Genomic DNA, 16,779 nt, shown 5'->3' on the forward strand with positions numbered 1-16,779 from the left:
AGTATAAAAAATTTTAATTGTAATGGAAGATTATTCTATAATCTTACTGAAAAAGAAAAACTTGATCATTTACCAAGTTGCTGGGAAAGGAATTTCTTAACTTTAGACAGTTACTATAGAAAAAAGTCGTGCTAAAGCTATTAAAGACTGGAAATGTGGATCTGGCAGTATTTGTACATTCTGTTTTGATAACACCAGCCCAAACACTAGTCCCAATATGCTAAATAAACTTCGACCATGTACAAGGAAACATCAAACCATGGACTGGATAATTAGTTCAGTCTTTAAAGCATGCATGGGAATTACATTCTCTCCTAAAGATTGTGCTGTTCAAACGTTTTCAAGAATATCAGGATTTATTGGGATAATAAACCAAGAACTTCATTGAAGATTATTGCAAAGTTAGAAGAAGGTATAAAGATAAAGACAATCAACTATGCAAACAGAAACCCTAGAAAGAAGAAAAGAAAACAAAACAAAGGTAACAAGGAGGTTGTAATGAATTTCTGGAACTCATGATAATCTTTTATCTTAAGTCATATTTTCTCAAGATTTGGACATATGAAGCTTAATTAAAATTATTTTCAGAAGGAGAAGGACTAAGTCAAATGCAAATGCTTATAATTTTTAGAGATTTGAAAGTTTAGGTTGCTGCACTGCTAACTTTCAGGGATTTTTACACTCATCTGTTTCTGAGATTGCTACTTGAATAGTCATCAATAATTTAGCATTTCAGACTCAAATTTTAGTACAGTTTCTACATTACATGCAATATTGATTAGGACTTGTTTAGTTTCATTTGAGAGCTGTCAGTATATCAGCCAAAAGACTGATGGTGTTGGGGAATGCTTTGCATAATGAATTTCCTGCTGAAGTAGAAATTACTTGAAAAAAATCAGTGTTAAGATGAATTGAATTAAAAATAAAATCTTAGAAGATTTTGTTGCAGCATTATATCAATTGTTGAAATTTCAAGTTGGATATCTTCTAATCTTGGATACCTTCTATCTTGGATGTAATCTAAAACACTTAAAGGTGTACAGAGGATGACTTTAAACAAATAAAAGATACATAATTAAAGCCCTAGAAGTGGTAAATGTTCATACTAAATGCGAAATTGTAATTATGCAGGACAGTGGGTTTACCTGTGGTGAAAACCAACAGCAATTTTAATTACAAGCTATTGAAAGTCAAAGTATCCTGCTAGCAGAGACAAAAGTTTTAGTTTTGCAAAGACAATACATTTTGTAACCTTGAAATAAACAGTCGATGTGTACTACAATATTTAAAAACTTTGGAATTGATGCAACAATTTTAAAAGCATTTATTACGTTTCGAGAAATCTTAATTTTTACTATATTTTCTAAACTTTGAGCTACCTTTAAATATATAAGTATAATGTTCAAACTTTTTATGCATCATTTTTATAGTAAATGTAATCAAATAAGTGGTGAGACATGAAAAAAAAGAAACCAAATTTTTTTTTCCTTTCAGTTTTTAAGCTCCACTCTAGTGACCATGGTGATCATACCGTAAGAAATGCATAACTAATGACTGTTATCAAATAAATGTTGCAGAAATACTCTGTACCTAAAATCCAATGTGAGGTGGTGTACCAGCCTGCATGAATCTAGTCAAAAAAGACATCCTAGCTACCGGGCTGAAATTTCTTCGTTATGACTTTTTGTAAACTTTTTTTTAATTTTAGAAAGTCAACAGTGGTTTTACAAAACCTTTTTTTAAAAGTAACAACTATTTGGAGAAAAAAAATATGAGTGTGGCATTCTTTGGCATTAATTTCTTTAGTATTCACAGTAAAACACTTTTGCAGCACAAAAATTCTTGTTTTATGCTACTAGTTCTTTTAATGTAGAAATCAAACCCGTGGACTCTTATGTACGCCCATAAAATTTGGCAATATTTTGTCCAATACTTCACTTGCTAAAGGGATTTGATCCCCTCAAGTTATTTTATAATCACCCTGTATATCTGATACTTTTCAATTTCCTTCAACTTTCAAGTATACTTTTCATTTCCCAATTTCTCATTTACAGTTAGTTCAATACAATAGAAACATGATTTCTTACTAGTTTTTGGAGTTAGGTATACACTAATTGCAGTGATGATATCATTTGATGGATCATGATATAACTCCGTAACAAGCAAATCATTATCTTTCATTCGAAGAGGAAACTTTTGCATGTCTAAAAAATAAACATTTAACAAAATTTACAGAAACATTCAATGACACTAAAGTTCAAAAGATAATTTCAAACTTAAAAACCTGTGTATTCATAAAAATAAATATTAAAATATAAAGGATTATTTTTATCCCACACGTTAACCAATTACAGTAGAACTCCATCTCTATAACAACTCCAATTGCCCTAATTGCTGATTATCCGAATAACTTTCAGAACTTCAGGAAAAAAAAGAGAGATGGAAATCCACTGTAATTCACAAAATAATGATTCTCTCTATGTGCTATTCCCTCTGCAAAGTTAGTTAGTTTACTTTGACTGAGAAATTCAGCAAGTAAATAATTTCATTCAAAATACGATACGTATACCCTCGTGCAAATTAATTGAAACTAAGTATTTTTTTCATTAATTTTAAAACCATTCATAGCATTCTTCACTAATCATACTAAAATCTGTAAAAATATGGATGGGATGAATACATCCTTTACTTATCATTAATTTCCTCCAATCAGAAGGGTTCTGAAAGTGCATGTGCAGGAACTTCTGTAAATAAAATTCACAGCTATGATTTTGTCAGTTGAGATTTCACTGTCGTCAGCGATGGCTGTGACTCCGCAAAAGCGTACAAAGATTATTACTCTTTCCGAACATACGCCTAAGATTTATAGAAAGATTTTGAAGATGGTTGGCATTAGAGTATTGCAACTGTGAGCCGTATTATAAAAAATAGAGGAACAGGATCCATGTCTCCACAGCGGAGAGGGAAATGCAGCATAAAATTGAAACACCACCAACAGATGACTTTTTTCTACTTATGCAAAGTTTATTAAAAAAAAACCTTGAAAGACTAGTGCACAGACCCCAAAGTGGTTTTTTTTTTGGGGCGGGGGAGTAGGAAATAAGGAATCAAAAATTTAAAAAGTAGGAAAAGTAGGAAAAAAATCACTTAAAAAAGTAGGAAAAAATAGGAAGAGATAGGAAAACACACACGTCAAGAGGAAACAAATTTAGCATTAATTTTATTTCTAATGTAAAATTAACAGTATTTTTGATTTGAAACTGTCCCAAAAATAAACTAACAATACTTTTGAAGTATTAAAAGGATTCAACGAAAGACCGAGTCACAAAAACAAAACGAAAGAAACAAGCTGACAATTATCAGTATGAAAAATAAACTGTTGGAAACAAAGGTCTTAATTACAAAAATATGAAAAAAATATCCAAACAAAGAAACACCTATCAACAATACAGTATTAAAATTTTTAAGTGTGAAAGAATAAAATGCAATACAGCAATCGCAAAAAAATAACAATAATAATAAAACTCATATTTTGGCGCAATAAAACCATTTTTGTTTCAGATTTGTTCTGTCAAAAACGAAAACACTCCTTCGAGAGCATCCATTTATTATTTGAAAATACTAACACTTTCAACTCCTGTTGTCATAAACTATGATACAAAAAGCAAAGCAAATATTAAGGGGGAGATGTTTGAATTTGAAAAAAAAAGAAAAGGGGGGAAGGGCAGACTGAAATTGCAGAACTAAAATGAATTTGTTCTCAACTATGGGACATAAAATTTATAATAAAATAATTAAACTAAATAAATTGCGAAATAAGTAAACTAAAGGGTTTGTATTATGTTACATATGGGGGGGGGGGGTTTAAGGCACGTCATTTACGGGGGTCAGTGGGGTCAATATCTCCCCTTCCTGGCTTTGGAAAATTAATGCTTAACTATACAAGTTTGTGCATTTTTTGTTGTTTTCAGATAAAATTTGCATTCAGTATACATCCTTCGCTAGCCACTCCCGGGGAAAAAATCAAAATGACGGGCCAATTTTAATCAAGCAATAAAAATGAATATTGTTTTATTTATTATTATTATTATTATTATTATTTTGATGATTTTGTACTTCCTTCTTGTTCCAAAATTTTTGTCACGGGGGGGGGGGGGAGAGTAAAAATCGATGCATGATAAACATAACATTTTTATCAAAGACAAAGATCAGTTACTAATGTTTCTCTGTGCATAAAAGGGATGGCATATACAGTGGCTCCCAAAAGTGTTCGTACACCTACGACTTTCAATGAAATAGGACCCTATCCATTGGTTAGAATTAATATTTCGGAATAGATATTTGACTATAAGATCTATGATCCGTTTTCAACAAAACTACATGAAATTTTTTTAAAAAAAATTAAAAATCAAAAAGTACCGGAAACTTAATCTCACAAAAGTCTTCGTACACTTTTAAAAAAGTCTATATATTATTATATGACCTAACTTGTTATAAAGTTATTATTTAGTAGAGTATCATGCAGTATCAAAAACACCTTTTAAACATCTGGGAGTAGATTTCATTCTTTTTTCTTTCCTTTTTTGTGAAATTTCCGAGTAAGTGTTCAACCACACTTCGAGTCTTCCTGTTTCTAGTTCGCTTTTCATTCCAATGCTGTATTTTCGTTATATAGCCTCCAGATATCTCTAAATATGTTACATTAAGTTCAATTCTGGAGATTGATGAAGTATTTTCTAAACTTTAGGACAATTTTTGAGGCACTAGACGCAAACGTTGAAAACCGTGTGCTTCTTATCGTTATCTTGATAAAAAACAAAGTTGTTTCCGATAACCAAATTTTTGGCTAAGAGTTAAAACTTGGTTTTTAAAATATTTAAATGAACAGCATGATTCATTATTTCATCAAAAAAATTCCAAACTATCAAGTCCTGATGCTGATATGCATCTCACACAAGAACACCTTCACCATCCTGATTAACACTAGAAAGACGGAGGGGCCTGTGTGGCCCCTCGCATAATTTGTTGTTTCATAACTCGGATAATGTCTAACGGAACGTAATGTAACTTCCCGACTTTTCATTATATGACACTATTTGAATGCTTGTTTAATCATTTTATCATACGCCTCATAGTACTGTAAATATTAATCCTTATACCTAAAAAGACGGGAGGGGCCAGAGTGGCCCCTATGCTTTTTTACAATTGAAAAAACTTTTTTTTTCCTTTCTCCTAATTGTTCTAGCATAAAAAAAGACCATTCTCTCTAGTTTAACCTGTAACTTCTGCTTTATACAGCCAGTTGGATATCCAAATGCTATAAACAGTACTGACTGCTTACCAGCCTAATGGTAGCCATTGCTCTTGAAAAGAAAAACTGATCCAAGCTTTTGGCCAGTAGAGAGAAACACTACAAATAATTGCATACTAAGTTTTTATTTAGTCATGAAAGGAGGTGCATTGGGCATGTGGATACACTCAGGAAGAATTTTTAAAATAATTCACCCCAAAAATGGGTAGGGGCCACACTGGCCCCTTCAGTCTTTCTAGGTATACAGAAAATGTCAGTCGTTCTAGTGTTAACTGGTCCAATTAAGTTCTTAAAATTAAGTTCCTAATTTTTTTCTTCTATTTACAATTATACAACAATTTAACCAAAAATGTTGAATTCATTTTTATCTGTAAGTAAGACGTAATTCCAAAACGTTTCGAGCTTATTTATCATTGATTTTGCGACGAAAAGCACAAGTTTTCTGTTTTTCGCACGGCTAAGAAAATTTCTGCGGGAAGAGGTCCCATTTAATCCAGCTAATCAGAGAACTGGGCGAATAATTTTAGGTGAAAATTAAATGTGAAAATTTTCATTTAACTCTGCAGAAACTTTTACAGCACTCAAATGTGTATTTTTCATAATTTTTTTAACTGTAAATCTCCGATCACGCTTTGTCAACTTTGCCGGTTGACCTTTTCTTACCTTGTTTTCGGTCTAATTCTTTTTTTAAAGCATTTTATCAAGCACTTTTTTATAGAATGGAATAAATTAACTAATTTAGAGATATTTAAAACCAATTTACCTCTGCTGTGAGGAAAAAATTCAAATTTCGAATGGTGTTTGGTTTTTTACGAATACCAGCCATTTTAAAGTAATAAGCACAATGTTAGGAATAAATAAACAAAAAACTAAAGCCAAATGACTTTTAAGAGTCAACACAATGCAAAAATAATAAAAAAAACGACTTATGATAATTATAATCATGAATTTATTCGAAAATATTTGAGTGTACGATGACTTTTGTGGCGTATTATTTCTCTGTCTCTTCGTTTTTTGACCCATTTCAAAAAGAAGATTGTCAATATTTTGAAAAAACTACAGGGTTTTATTTAGAATGACATAGGATTGCTGTGAAAAAATATTGGACATCATATTCGAATTTAGTTTCGCGTTATTTTGGTTTTACTAAAAAATTTCAAAGTGTACGAACACTTTTGGGAGCCACTGTAGTTTCTCTCAATCCTCACCATACATCAAAAATATTCATTCGGAAATTGTTCATGAAATTGAGAGTGAGGGGGGAGCACCTGGCATCAAATGCCTGCATATATCTCTCTCCCCCTCCCCTCCCTTTGATCAGACGCACTAAGTACAATAACTTACAGTAAATGCGCCGCATCGGTATAATTGCCACACCCTGAAAAGAGTAACAGTTTGTCAAAAAAATTTTAAATGCTCAGAAATGTCGCATTGTCATAAACGCAGCACATAAAAATGATGAGCAACCTCTCGATATTGATGACATATCATAGAAAATGTCCATTAAAAAGAAAAATATATACAGTACATATTTCCTTGTGGTTCTATCCCCCAACATTTAAAAATGTGAAGAAATAAAAAACAGAATCTCGCATTTAAATTGATTTCCGATTTTTCTCTAAAAATCGGGAAACATTTTGCCCATCTATGTTTTGCCGTGTTTTTTTTTTTTTTTTTTTGCTTTTTTTTTTTAAATAGCCAATATTTTATACATTTTTTATATTAAATAGCCAAACATAAAGACGGGAAGATTATGAATCCATCCATACCTGATTCAATGGTCAGTTCACTATCGTTCGGGAGAAGAAACTTTGACATAAATGACTATATAGATACGTAGGTACATACATAGATACATACGCTCAGTTTTTAAATATATATTTTAATCATATTACGATTTAGAATGAACAATAATATTTATGTATGAAAAATGTTAGTTTCCGCGATTATTTTTGAAGTGGTCCGTTATTGCGAATTTCTGTTATCTGTCACCTTTATTTTGTCCTAACATCAATAAAATATGTACAGTGTACAGTTTTTTATTTTTTGTATCCTTACGTTCCTTTTAATGTTTTACATTGCCGCTCTGTTTAAATAGAATTCCGTTCCACTTGTAATCAACTATACAAAAAATTGGCAAACAGGAAATTCGGCTTTTCTCACACTTTTTCAACAGTCGGCCGTTTACTTTAATTAAAGCTTCTAATTTACGGGTAAATAATATATAATGGCATTAGAATGTGCCAGTATCATTTCTTTATTGTTTCGTTAAAACAGTAGGACTGAAGTCAAGGCTTTAAAAAGAGAAATCGATTATAAACGCCACAACGGCAAAAAAAGTCACTCACGAAAATTTAATTTTTAAACACTCAAACGCCGCGGTGTTCCTTCAAGAAATTACAGTAGTCAGTCAATGGAAAGCTTAGGATCCGATTGTTTCTATTGCTTTTCAAAATTAAAACATGCAGAAAATGATCGGTGCGGCATTGTAATATCAATGCACAATTTGAAGTGCTATACTAAAGAAAGAAAAAGTAGGAAAAAAAAGGAAAAAATAGGAAAATAAGGAGAGAGCTCTGAAAAGTAGGAAAAAGTAGGAAAAATAGGAACTCTTCGGGATCTGAGTGCAGCACTCAATAGAGATTTAAAAGAGCATGGAATAAATATTAGCTCATCTACTGTTTGGAGGCACCTTATTGCAAGTGGTCGGCCAGCTCATCCGCCTATGAAGAAACAGCTTCTGATCCAATCAATGAAGAAATAGCACTACTTGCGGATGCTAAAACATAAGAAGTTGGCTGATGAAAATTGGAGAAAAGTACTATTTAGTGATGAAAGTCATTTCATAGTCCAAAGCCACTCAACAGGGAAGGAGATTTCCAGGCAAAAGAATTCGGGATTGCCGCATGAACTTATTTGTAAAACACCCTCAAAAGAAGATATTTTGGGATTGTTGGGGTTACAATGGGGTTGGTTCATTGCAGCCTGTTGAGGGTCCAATGCGTTCTGAGCAATATATTAACATTTTGCGAAAAAAAGGTTTTACCAGAGTAGAAAAAACTAAACCCAGATGGAACCGAGGTTTTCCAGCAGGATTTAGCTCCTTGTTATGCGACCAAAATGGTCAAGAAATTCATGTTTGAGATGTAAATTGAGACATTGGAATAGACTCTTCTGATATCAACCCAATCAAGAATCTTTGGGCTATATGGGAGAATTGCTTATTGCATTAGGACTGTTCAACTATGGATAAGCTAATCACTGAGATAATTCATGTCTGGTACAAGGACACAAATGTTATAAATGATTGTAGAAAATTGCTGGGATTACATGCTGAATCATGGTCAAATGTTAATAAAGAGTCATACAGATTATATTATGCGTTAAAAACTTTATCTTTACATAAATTTAAATAAAATACCATTTCTTTTCAGTTTTCGAGTTTGTTTCAATTAATTTGCACAAGGGTGTACATGTAGTCAACACATGATTATCCAAGGAATAGGGTGGCATGCTAACCATGGATTAGCAAATTTTGTGGACAATCTGAAAATAGATAAATAAACCATACTAGTGCATGCAACAGCTTAACCCCTTGCTGACGGCAGCCCACATAAGAAAGCGGTCTCTCAGAAAGGCAGCTGTTACACACGGACTGTGCTTACATGTCGGGCATTTTCTCCTGCTGAGCCAAATATATAAATTTTGATATTATGCATTAAATACACGTAGAAATGAAACCATTTTTTAATATATGTTTGACGATATCATAATTTTAATCAAAACAAAAATATAAATAGTAGACTCTTGATAACTCAAAGTCCCAAAGGACCAACTAAAACATTCGAGTTATTGGTAGTTCGAGCTATGGGAAGTTTCTACAACAGTCGCAAGAGTTTGGAACCCAATGAAAACTTTGAGATAAAGGAATATTCGAGTTATAAACTACAAGTTATCGAGATCCGACTGTATATTGTATTTTACTACTGTAGTTTAAAAAAACCTAAATTTCACACTAAACGTTGATACAAAATGTAAAAGATTTCAAATATTTACACTTAACATTATAAAATACTTTAAGAATATTGTAATAATTAATGTTTTAAAGCTGTATAAAAAATCTTAAAGCATAGATCAATAAAGAAACTCACATTGTTCATTCATAGGCAGTGCACATCTTTTATTGTGCCTTTGAGCAATTAACATATCTCCTTCTGTTTTTTGCCATCTTTTTCAACGCACAATTTTGGAAAGTAATTCTAAAAATTTATAGTTGTTTCACCATCATCTTTGGAAATATCTACAGATGGATCATTCATAAATTTAGATATTTTCCTTCTCAGAAAGATAATATGATCTATAAACCATAGCTACACAAATGAATCTAAAAGGTGTCCAAAAATTAACACAAGATTTGAATTTGTCACCATTTTGCAGTAAATTGTTGCCAACACTGAAAAAAGAACAATTTGACAGCTGAGTGTTTAGGGTTATTAAAAAATGCAGCATGTTATATGATATACTAACGCGTTATCATTGAACAATTTTTTCAAAATAATGAAAGTTGAGGCTGGTCAAGCAGTTACTGTTATTGGCGCTCGATATCGCGGCACGGTAATGTGTTAGAAAGATAGTATATTTTTGGTTCTTGAAGACAGTTCCTTAAGCTTTAGAAGGTTTTTAAAAATTAAAAGCAACTTACTTCCTTCGTTTTTGAACTTTGAGAAAATTATCCCATCAGCTAATGGGCGAACGAATTGTCCCCCAGAGTTAAAATTCCTACAAATTAACGTGATGCTTACCATTGCAATGGGATGACCTAATGGACAGAAGTGTTGAGTAACGTTTTGCTGAATGCATGTTGAAAACTATTTTAAAAAGTTTTACAGTTTAAAATTTAAAAAAATACTGTGCTGAATTATTTTGACAACTAATTTGTGCATTGAATGGTATTGCATTATGCCATTGCATAGTGGGAAGGTAAACGTATAACGAGGAGAGTCAATCAATCAATATCACTCTCTTAGCTCTCTTATTTTTTCCTCTCAGCTCTTTACTGTTTCCGGTGCCGCAGCGGCTGTTGGCCGGCTGTTTTGGGGCTAAAATTTTGTACCTGGGATCGATGTCTCTGATCTAAATATTCCACGCTAAGGATGTGGTTGTAATTTGAAATATGTAAGAAAAGTTTCGTTTAGTCCTGCTAAAAGTGCAGGCTTGTTCTAAAATTAACCTCAAGTGTTTTTGGAGGTCGTTTTCATAATTTGATTTTTGCCCATGATAGGCTGAATAGGGCCGTTTGAAGGCTCGTGTTAGTCGAAAACAGATGTTGGTCCAAAACGTAGGATACCACCTAGGGAAAAGACTTGGTCCAGGAGTCTGGCCGGGCTGGATGTTCATTCAGTAGGGTTCCTCAGCAGATGGAAGGGACCCTAGGGTGTAAAATTGACAGGCCTACTCAGAAAAAGGCATGACTTGCCGTCCATAAGGGAAGGGGGTAGTGTCAACTCTTCTGGATATTCGATATGCGAATTGCGCGCCTTCATCTTTTGTGTGTGCAATCTTTTAAAAGTGAATCATCCTGTGGCACAACTTTCTTTTTAAGTTGTTTTACCAGGACTTTTTTGTATTTTGGCATGAACTCAAGGTGGGACTAGATTGATTAGTCATTTTGATAATATTTAGAACTTTAACAAAATTTGTTTTGAATTTTTCCTACAATTATTTTGGGGGGTTGTTTCTAGTCAAAATTGTTATGGGAATATGTATAGTGATATACACAATTATTGTTATTTTTTCTCTGTTAATCGTTTAATAAAATTCTTGTTGACTGTTAAAATGTATCTGTAATTCTTTTCCCCCCGGACAGATCATTCCACAAATTTTCAGTTGGGCTTGCTTTCAACCTGCCTTAGTTCTTCAAACTTCAGGTTTTTAATTAAGCTATCAGAAAAAGTCCGACATAATGAACAGGTGGTTGTGGGCTTGTTGACACAAACAAGAAAAAATCCAATAATGTTAAATCACACAATGCCAATTGTGATCTCTGAAATGAGAGAGTACACAACCAGGAAATTCCTTATGCAGTAATTGATTTGTTTCACTGGCTGTATGGTAGCATTTTTACAAGCTCTACTAGATTTTTGTTAACCCTAAACTCTCAGCCATCAAACTGTTCTTTTTTCATGGCTGCCAACAGCTAACGGCAAAAATGGCGGCAAATTCAAATTTTGCCTCAATTTTGGGACACCCTTTAAAAACTAACGCAAGAATATCTTCCCTAAAATCCCATCTTAAAGTAGAATTGAAACTAAACAACCACTTCAGAATGAGTACATGTTTCCCTTTTCACCCACTAGAACGTGTTTATGTTTACATTCACAAAAAAACCCAATAGATCACAGACAATTAACGGCCCCCATTATGACGTCAGAGAGAGAAATACTAATGTACAAGAGAAATCGTTTGAATGGAACATGGAGTAGTTAAGGATATCTATAATACTTAATATTTTGTTCCAAAAGTATGATGCAACTTTAGGGGAGATTGGCCCCCTGCGTAGGATTTGCTCTAACGTAACGATCTGTCGTTTGGTTTTGAAAGTCTAGGTCTTGGGTCTGAACGGGTTAAAAAAATAAGTACACTAGCATAAATCTAAACAATAACTTTTAAAAAAGTGAGCTAAAAAAGGATTTTGAATCATCCTTCATCTAAAAAAGCTGGGAAAAGGCAGTAAATTTCAGCAGTTAGAATACTTACTATGTACAATAATTTTATAATTTTTCTTGAAAGTATCACATATACTCACGAATATATAAGCATTTCTTTCAAAAATATGCAGAGTTTTTCATCTCAAACTTTACCAAACTTCCAGAAAACTTCTCAGCGACCAAGATAATCATTATAATACAACATAAAACAAAAATATTGAAAATTTGATGCAATATGAACATTTAAAACAATTAAAGCCCCAAAATGCAATCCCCCAACAATAAGACTAAAATCTTTTTAAAGCACACTTCGTAAAAATTTCAATGGTTTATTCTGCCTCATGACTCCCCCCCCCCTCGTAAATGAGCACCCCCTGCTTTAGTTATTATTCAAATCAATTGCTGGAGTATCCACTTATCAAGATGCATAATGGGTTTTTTTTCTAATGCGATATTTTGCTGCACATGTGCGAGAAATAGCAATTTATAACCTTCATAACTTTGCAGGCAGGTACATGTACCAATTTATCCAACTGCAATTTTTTAAAAACTTGGTACATAAACCTGCCTCTAAAATTAAAAAAGGTTCTAAATTATTATCTTTCATGCATGTGCAGTTAAACATTTACTGCTTTAAATGTTCATAGTTCATAAAATTTTCAGCATTTTGATTTCAAATTTTAGTATTATTCTGTTGAATGCGGTCTAGTTTTTTGAAAGTTTGGTAAAGTTTCGCAGAAAACTCTGCAAATTATGACCAAAAACATGTGAACAAAACTGATATGCTAAAAGAAATGCTTACATCTGCGTGAATATAAGTGATACTTTTAAAAAAATTTAAAAAATTATTGTACATAGTAAGTACTCTAACGGCTAAAATTTACAGCTTATTCAAAAATTAAAAAACGTTTTTAATTTTTTGCTGGACCCCTATATGCATGGGAGAATTATTTTTCATTGAAATATGTCAACTGATGCATACATTTTATGTTACAAAAGTTTCAGAACAATGTTTCTCGAGAAATTCCTTAAAACGTAAATTTTCATAAGTGTTGCAGTTTTTTGACCGCTACTGTAAGACACTTATATATCTTGCTAATTAAGTTTGAATGTATTTTTAGCTATTATTTTTTTTATTTTGCTGAACTGATAGATAAGCTTTTAAACTAGATGAACTTAGATGATAATTTTCTTTCTAAGCTTTTATTCAGAGTTTGGCTTTTTTTTTTTAAAGTTTAAGAGACAAATATTTTTACACTTAAACAAGGAATTTCACTTTTAAGACATGTATGGAAGTTTCATTACCAAGACAAGTTTAATATGTTGTTCATAAATTAGAACAAATTCTGTACATATCAAATAATAGTAAGCAAATAAAACCAATCTCCAGTTTACCTATATAATATATTGATCCATTATTACATCCTAAGAGCAAGAATGACCCAGCTGTATCAAAGCTTGTGATAGGAATGACATCTTGAATCTAAAAAACATCAAAAAAATATATATAATCAGGGATGAAAACACCCTATTGCCCCACATCAGCCTGATTGCCAATAAATAAGGAGTTTTTCAAAGTTTCAATTAATCTTAAAATCCTTTCTGGCAAGGTTAGAAAAATGTATTAACACTAGAATCGCAGAAATTTCCATATACCTTAAACCATGGGTAGGGGTCAATTTGACCCAAATCTTAAAATAGGTTCCTTGATGTTTAGAAACATGTGAAAAAATATTTTTGATAAAAAAGAATAATACTAAGATTATACAATATAATTGTAAGATATAAAATTCTGCCTCATTAACTTTAATCATTCATTCATTTCACTTTGTAATGTGAATCTTTTAGTGCTTGTTAAAAATATTAATATTTTAAAGAAAATTCTGTTATTTTGGGAAGAAGGAAACATTCCTTGGTTATTTTAATTATACTGCTTGCTTATATTTTATGAATACATCCACAAAAAATGCTTAAATTAAAATGGCAAAGCTCTTACCAGAAATATGGATACATTCTTTATGCTTTACATGCAATTAGCACAGCTCCTTTTTATACACTTAGTGCACTTGTCAAAAAAAAAATATTGTTTTTTTTTACAGTCAAAACAATTTTCAAGTTTTATTATTGCATTTTGGGACACGGCAATGCACTCTCTTTGGAACTACTGACATTTTTTTCGGATCCAGATATCAGTGTGGCTAAAATAGAGTGTAAAAGTGTGGCTTTGCAATATGTCTGGATGTGTTCTTTTACGTTTTGGTGAAATGTATGTAGCTCTCAGTTCTTCGACGAGTTGCTGAAGAAACTCTTTCTTTGAAATGTTCTTTTTTGTGGTTTGTTTATACAAAATCCAAGAATTAATTCCCGCATGGTAACTGATATTGTAAAAGACGTGAACAGGCCATTTCCTAGATCCAGCTTTTACGATGTACTTTCGAGCCATTTGGTCTGCAACAACCACAACATATTTTGCAGAGTTATAAAATGATACCGTCTCTGGTAACATTTTCTTATTATTAGTGTCAATATGAACAGTTGAATGCAATGAGCTAAGTAGCATGACATTTTTCTTTTGTTTCCCTTGATAAACTGTCATGGTGATATCATCGTGCTTTAGTTATGTCATTTCAAGCAAGGGTGTTTTCATTTTATTTACAATTGTAGGCACTTACTTCTCTACGATTTCGTTTTACTGTCCCAGCTTGTCATTTTTCTTTTAAAATTTTTGCTAGTTTTAGAGTTGTAAAATCCTTGTCAGTGGTGACATTTCTTCTTTTGTTTTCAAATGGTTTAATTAAATTCAGAACATCATATTCACAAAGATTCTGATTTTTTGGACGATTCTTACCTTTACTTAGATCAGGGTGATGACAGGAACTGGAAAAAAAATTCCCTGACTTTTCCCTGATTTCGTTCACCAAATTTCCCTGATTTATGTTACCAATGATAATGGTTTCCTTTCTTTGCCCTACTTGAAAAGCATTGCATATTAAATAAAATGCAGTATTTAAAGCAGTTTAAGCTGTTAATTAAAAATATATTTTGAAAAGACGCTTTTTTTTTTTGGTAAAAATTGTACATTAAATTATTGGCAGAAATATATTGTAGGAAATTTAAAACAAATACTTTACTTCCAAGAACCAGTTAACATAAGAATTCTAAGAAATATTTAACCCCCCCCCCCCACTCTTAAAAACATTTTTAATCATGATAAAAGTAAAAAATTTAAATGGAAATAATCTTGAACTGAATTTTCAAGCAGTATAATTGTTGCTACAAGAATAACAAAAAAGTGATAGTTAAAGTATGGAAGTAATGTAGTTTTACTTACGTAAATAATACTGCCCTGTGCAGGTGAACGGCAGTATCTGCAGAAATTAGTTTTCAAGGTATTTGAAGAAATGTGTGGTGGATTCAATACTAACAATAGGAAAATGTTGGAATAAGAAGGGTTTTTTTCCACGCCTCTTTTTCAGCGGAAATCAAATAAGCGAGTATGTACAATAAAGGTAACTTACCATAGATGACAAAAATGCAAAAAAAAGAAAAATGTGCAGTTTCTGCCCTTTACCTGCATACGACAGAATCGACATATTTATGTAAAACAAATTGAAATCTTTCAACAACCTGTCATATTGAGCTATTCTCTAACCAAGAACTTAGGTTTTAATGAATGAATATAGTTTTCAACTATTGAAAAATAATAAAAATATTTTTTAAATAATAAAATTTAACACAACTCAATTTCAAATGATTTCATTAGTTGTTGAAAAAAAAATCTTAGATTACTTTAGTAACAAACAACATTGAAATGCAAAAACAATCATTAATTTCAAAATTTATATGTATATGGTTTTAAAATAAAAGAGTTCTTAAGTATGAAAAAAAAGCAAGGGAGCAGTCATTAATGGCGACAGCTTCTTTGCCTGTAGGGTTGTTTATTTTACATAGCATGGAATGCGTGAAGGAAAATTCAAGCTAGGTAAAATAAACAACTTTACAGACACAGAAGCAATCATAGGAAGCTCATCCTAAGATTGAATACTTAGACCTTGAGGAAAAAAGATGCACAAATATGCGGCACTGTTTAACTGCACCGCATTAATTTTACTTTTCTGAAACAAATAATTGGTAGAAAATTCGTAGGAAATCAAAGTACTTCATTTTGCAAGGAAAAAAAATTATTTTTTCTTTATTTGATCAATTTTCCCTGAATTTTTGTTATTTTTTCTAAATTCCATGATTTTTCCCCGAGTGATAAAGTTCCCTGACTTTTCCCTGATCTCCTTGATCTGTTGCCACCCTGTAAGATATAGAAAATCATTCACTATGTATACTTTGTGTCAGCATCTGCGGCAATTCACAATATTATTTCAAAATTGTCAGGTTTGTTTGGCATGTTTTGCGTAAACTTGCATCTGGCTTTTGTGGAAAAGAGTTGTTCATCAACTGTACTGTAGAGTTCGAGTTTATAACAATTGATAGAATTTTCTGTAAACATGTCCCAAATTTTTGAAATTAGATAAAAATTGTCCATTTACAAATGTTCTGACCTGGTTGTTTTTTGATTGAAGCGTAAATATCTCAAAATTTCTCTAAACCTGTCTCTCACCATTGTTTCACAAAAAAAAGGAGGACCCCAAACAGTTGACCATAAACTATCAAGGTCAAGGCCTTTTGCACAGTATAGACCTAGAGCATATAAAATTGAAATAAATGCATCAATTTCTTCTAATTTTAGAGTTCAATCAGTGTTTCCTA

General features: G+C 32.0%; 1 protein-coding gene across 1 annotated transcript in view; it reads right to left on the reverse strand.

Moving 5' to 3' along the window:
• The window catches only part of LOC129219221 (BTB/POZ domain-containing protein KCTD3-like), a 151,812-nt gene that overhangs the window by 73,030 nt on the left and 62,003 nt on the right, over positions 1-16,779 (reverse strand). Inside the window, exons 11-12 of the mRNA XM_054853546.1 lie at positions 13,414-13,501; positions 2,088-2,204 (exon numbers count right to left, since the gene is read on the reverse strand). Coding sequence (XP_054709521.1) covers positions 2,088-2,204; positions 13,414-13,501 — 205 coding nt within the window. The remainder of the gene's footprint in view (positions 1-2,087; positions 2,205-13,413; positions 13,502-16,779) is intronic.

The sequence above is a fragment of the Uloborus diversus genome, chromosome 3 (genome assembly GCF_026930045.1).
Source record: "Uloborus diversus isolate 005 chromosome 3, Udiv.v.3.1, whole genome shotgun sequence".
Lineage (NCBI taxonomy): Eukaryota > Metazoa > Arthropoda > Arachnida > Araneae > Uloboridae > Uloborus > Uloborus diversus.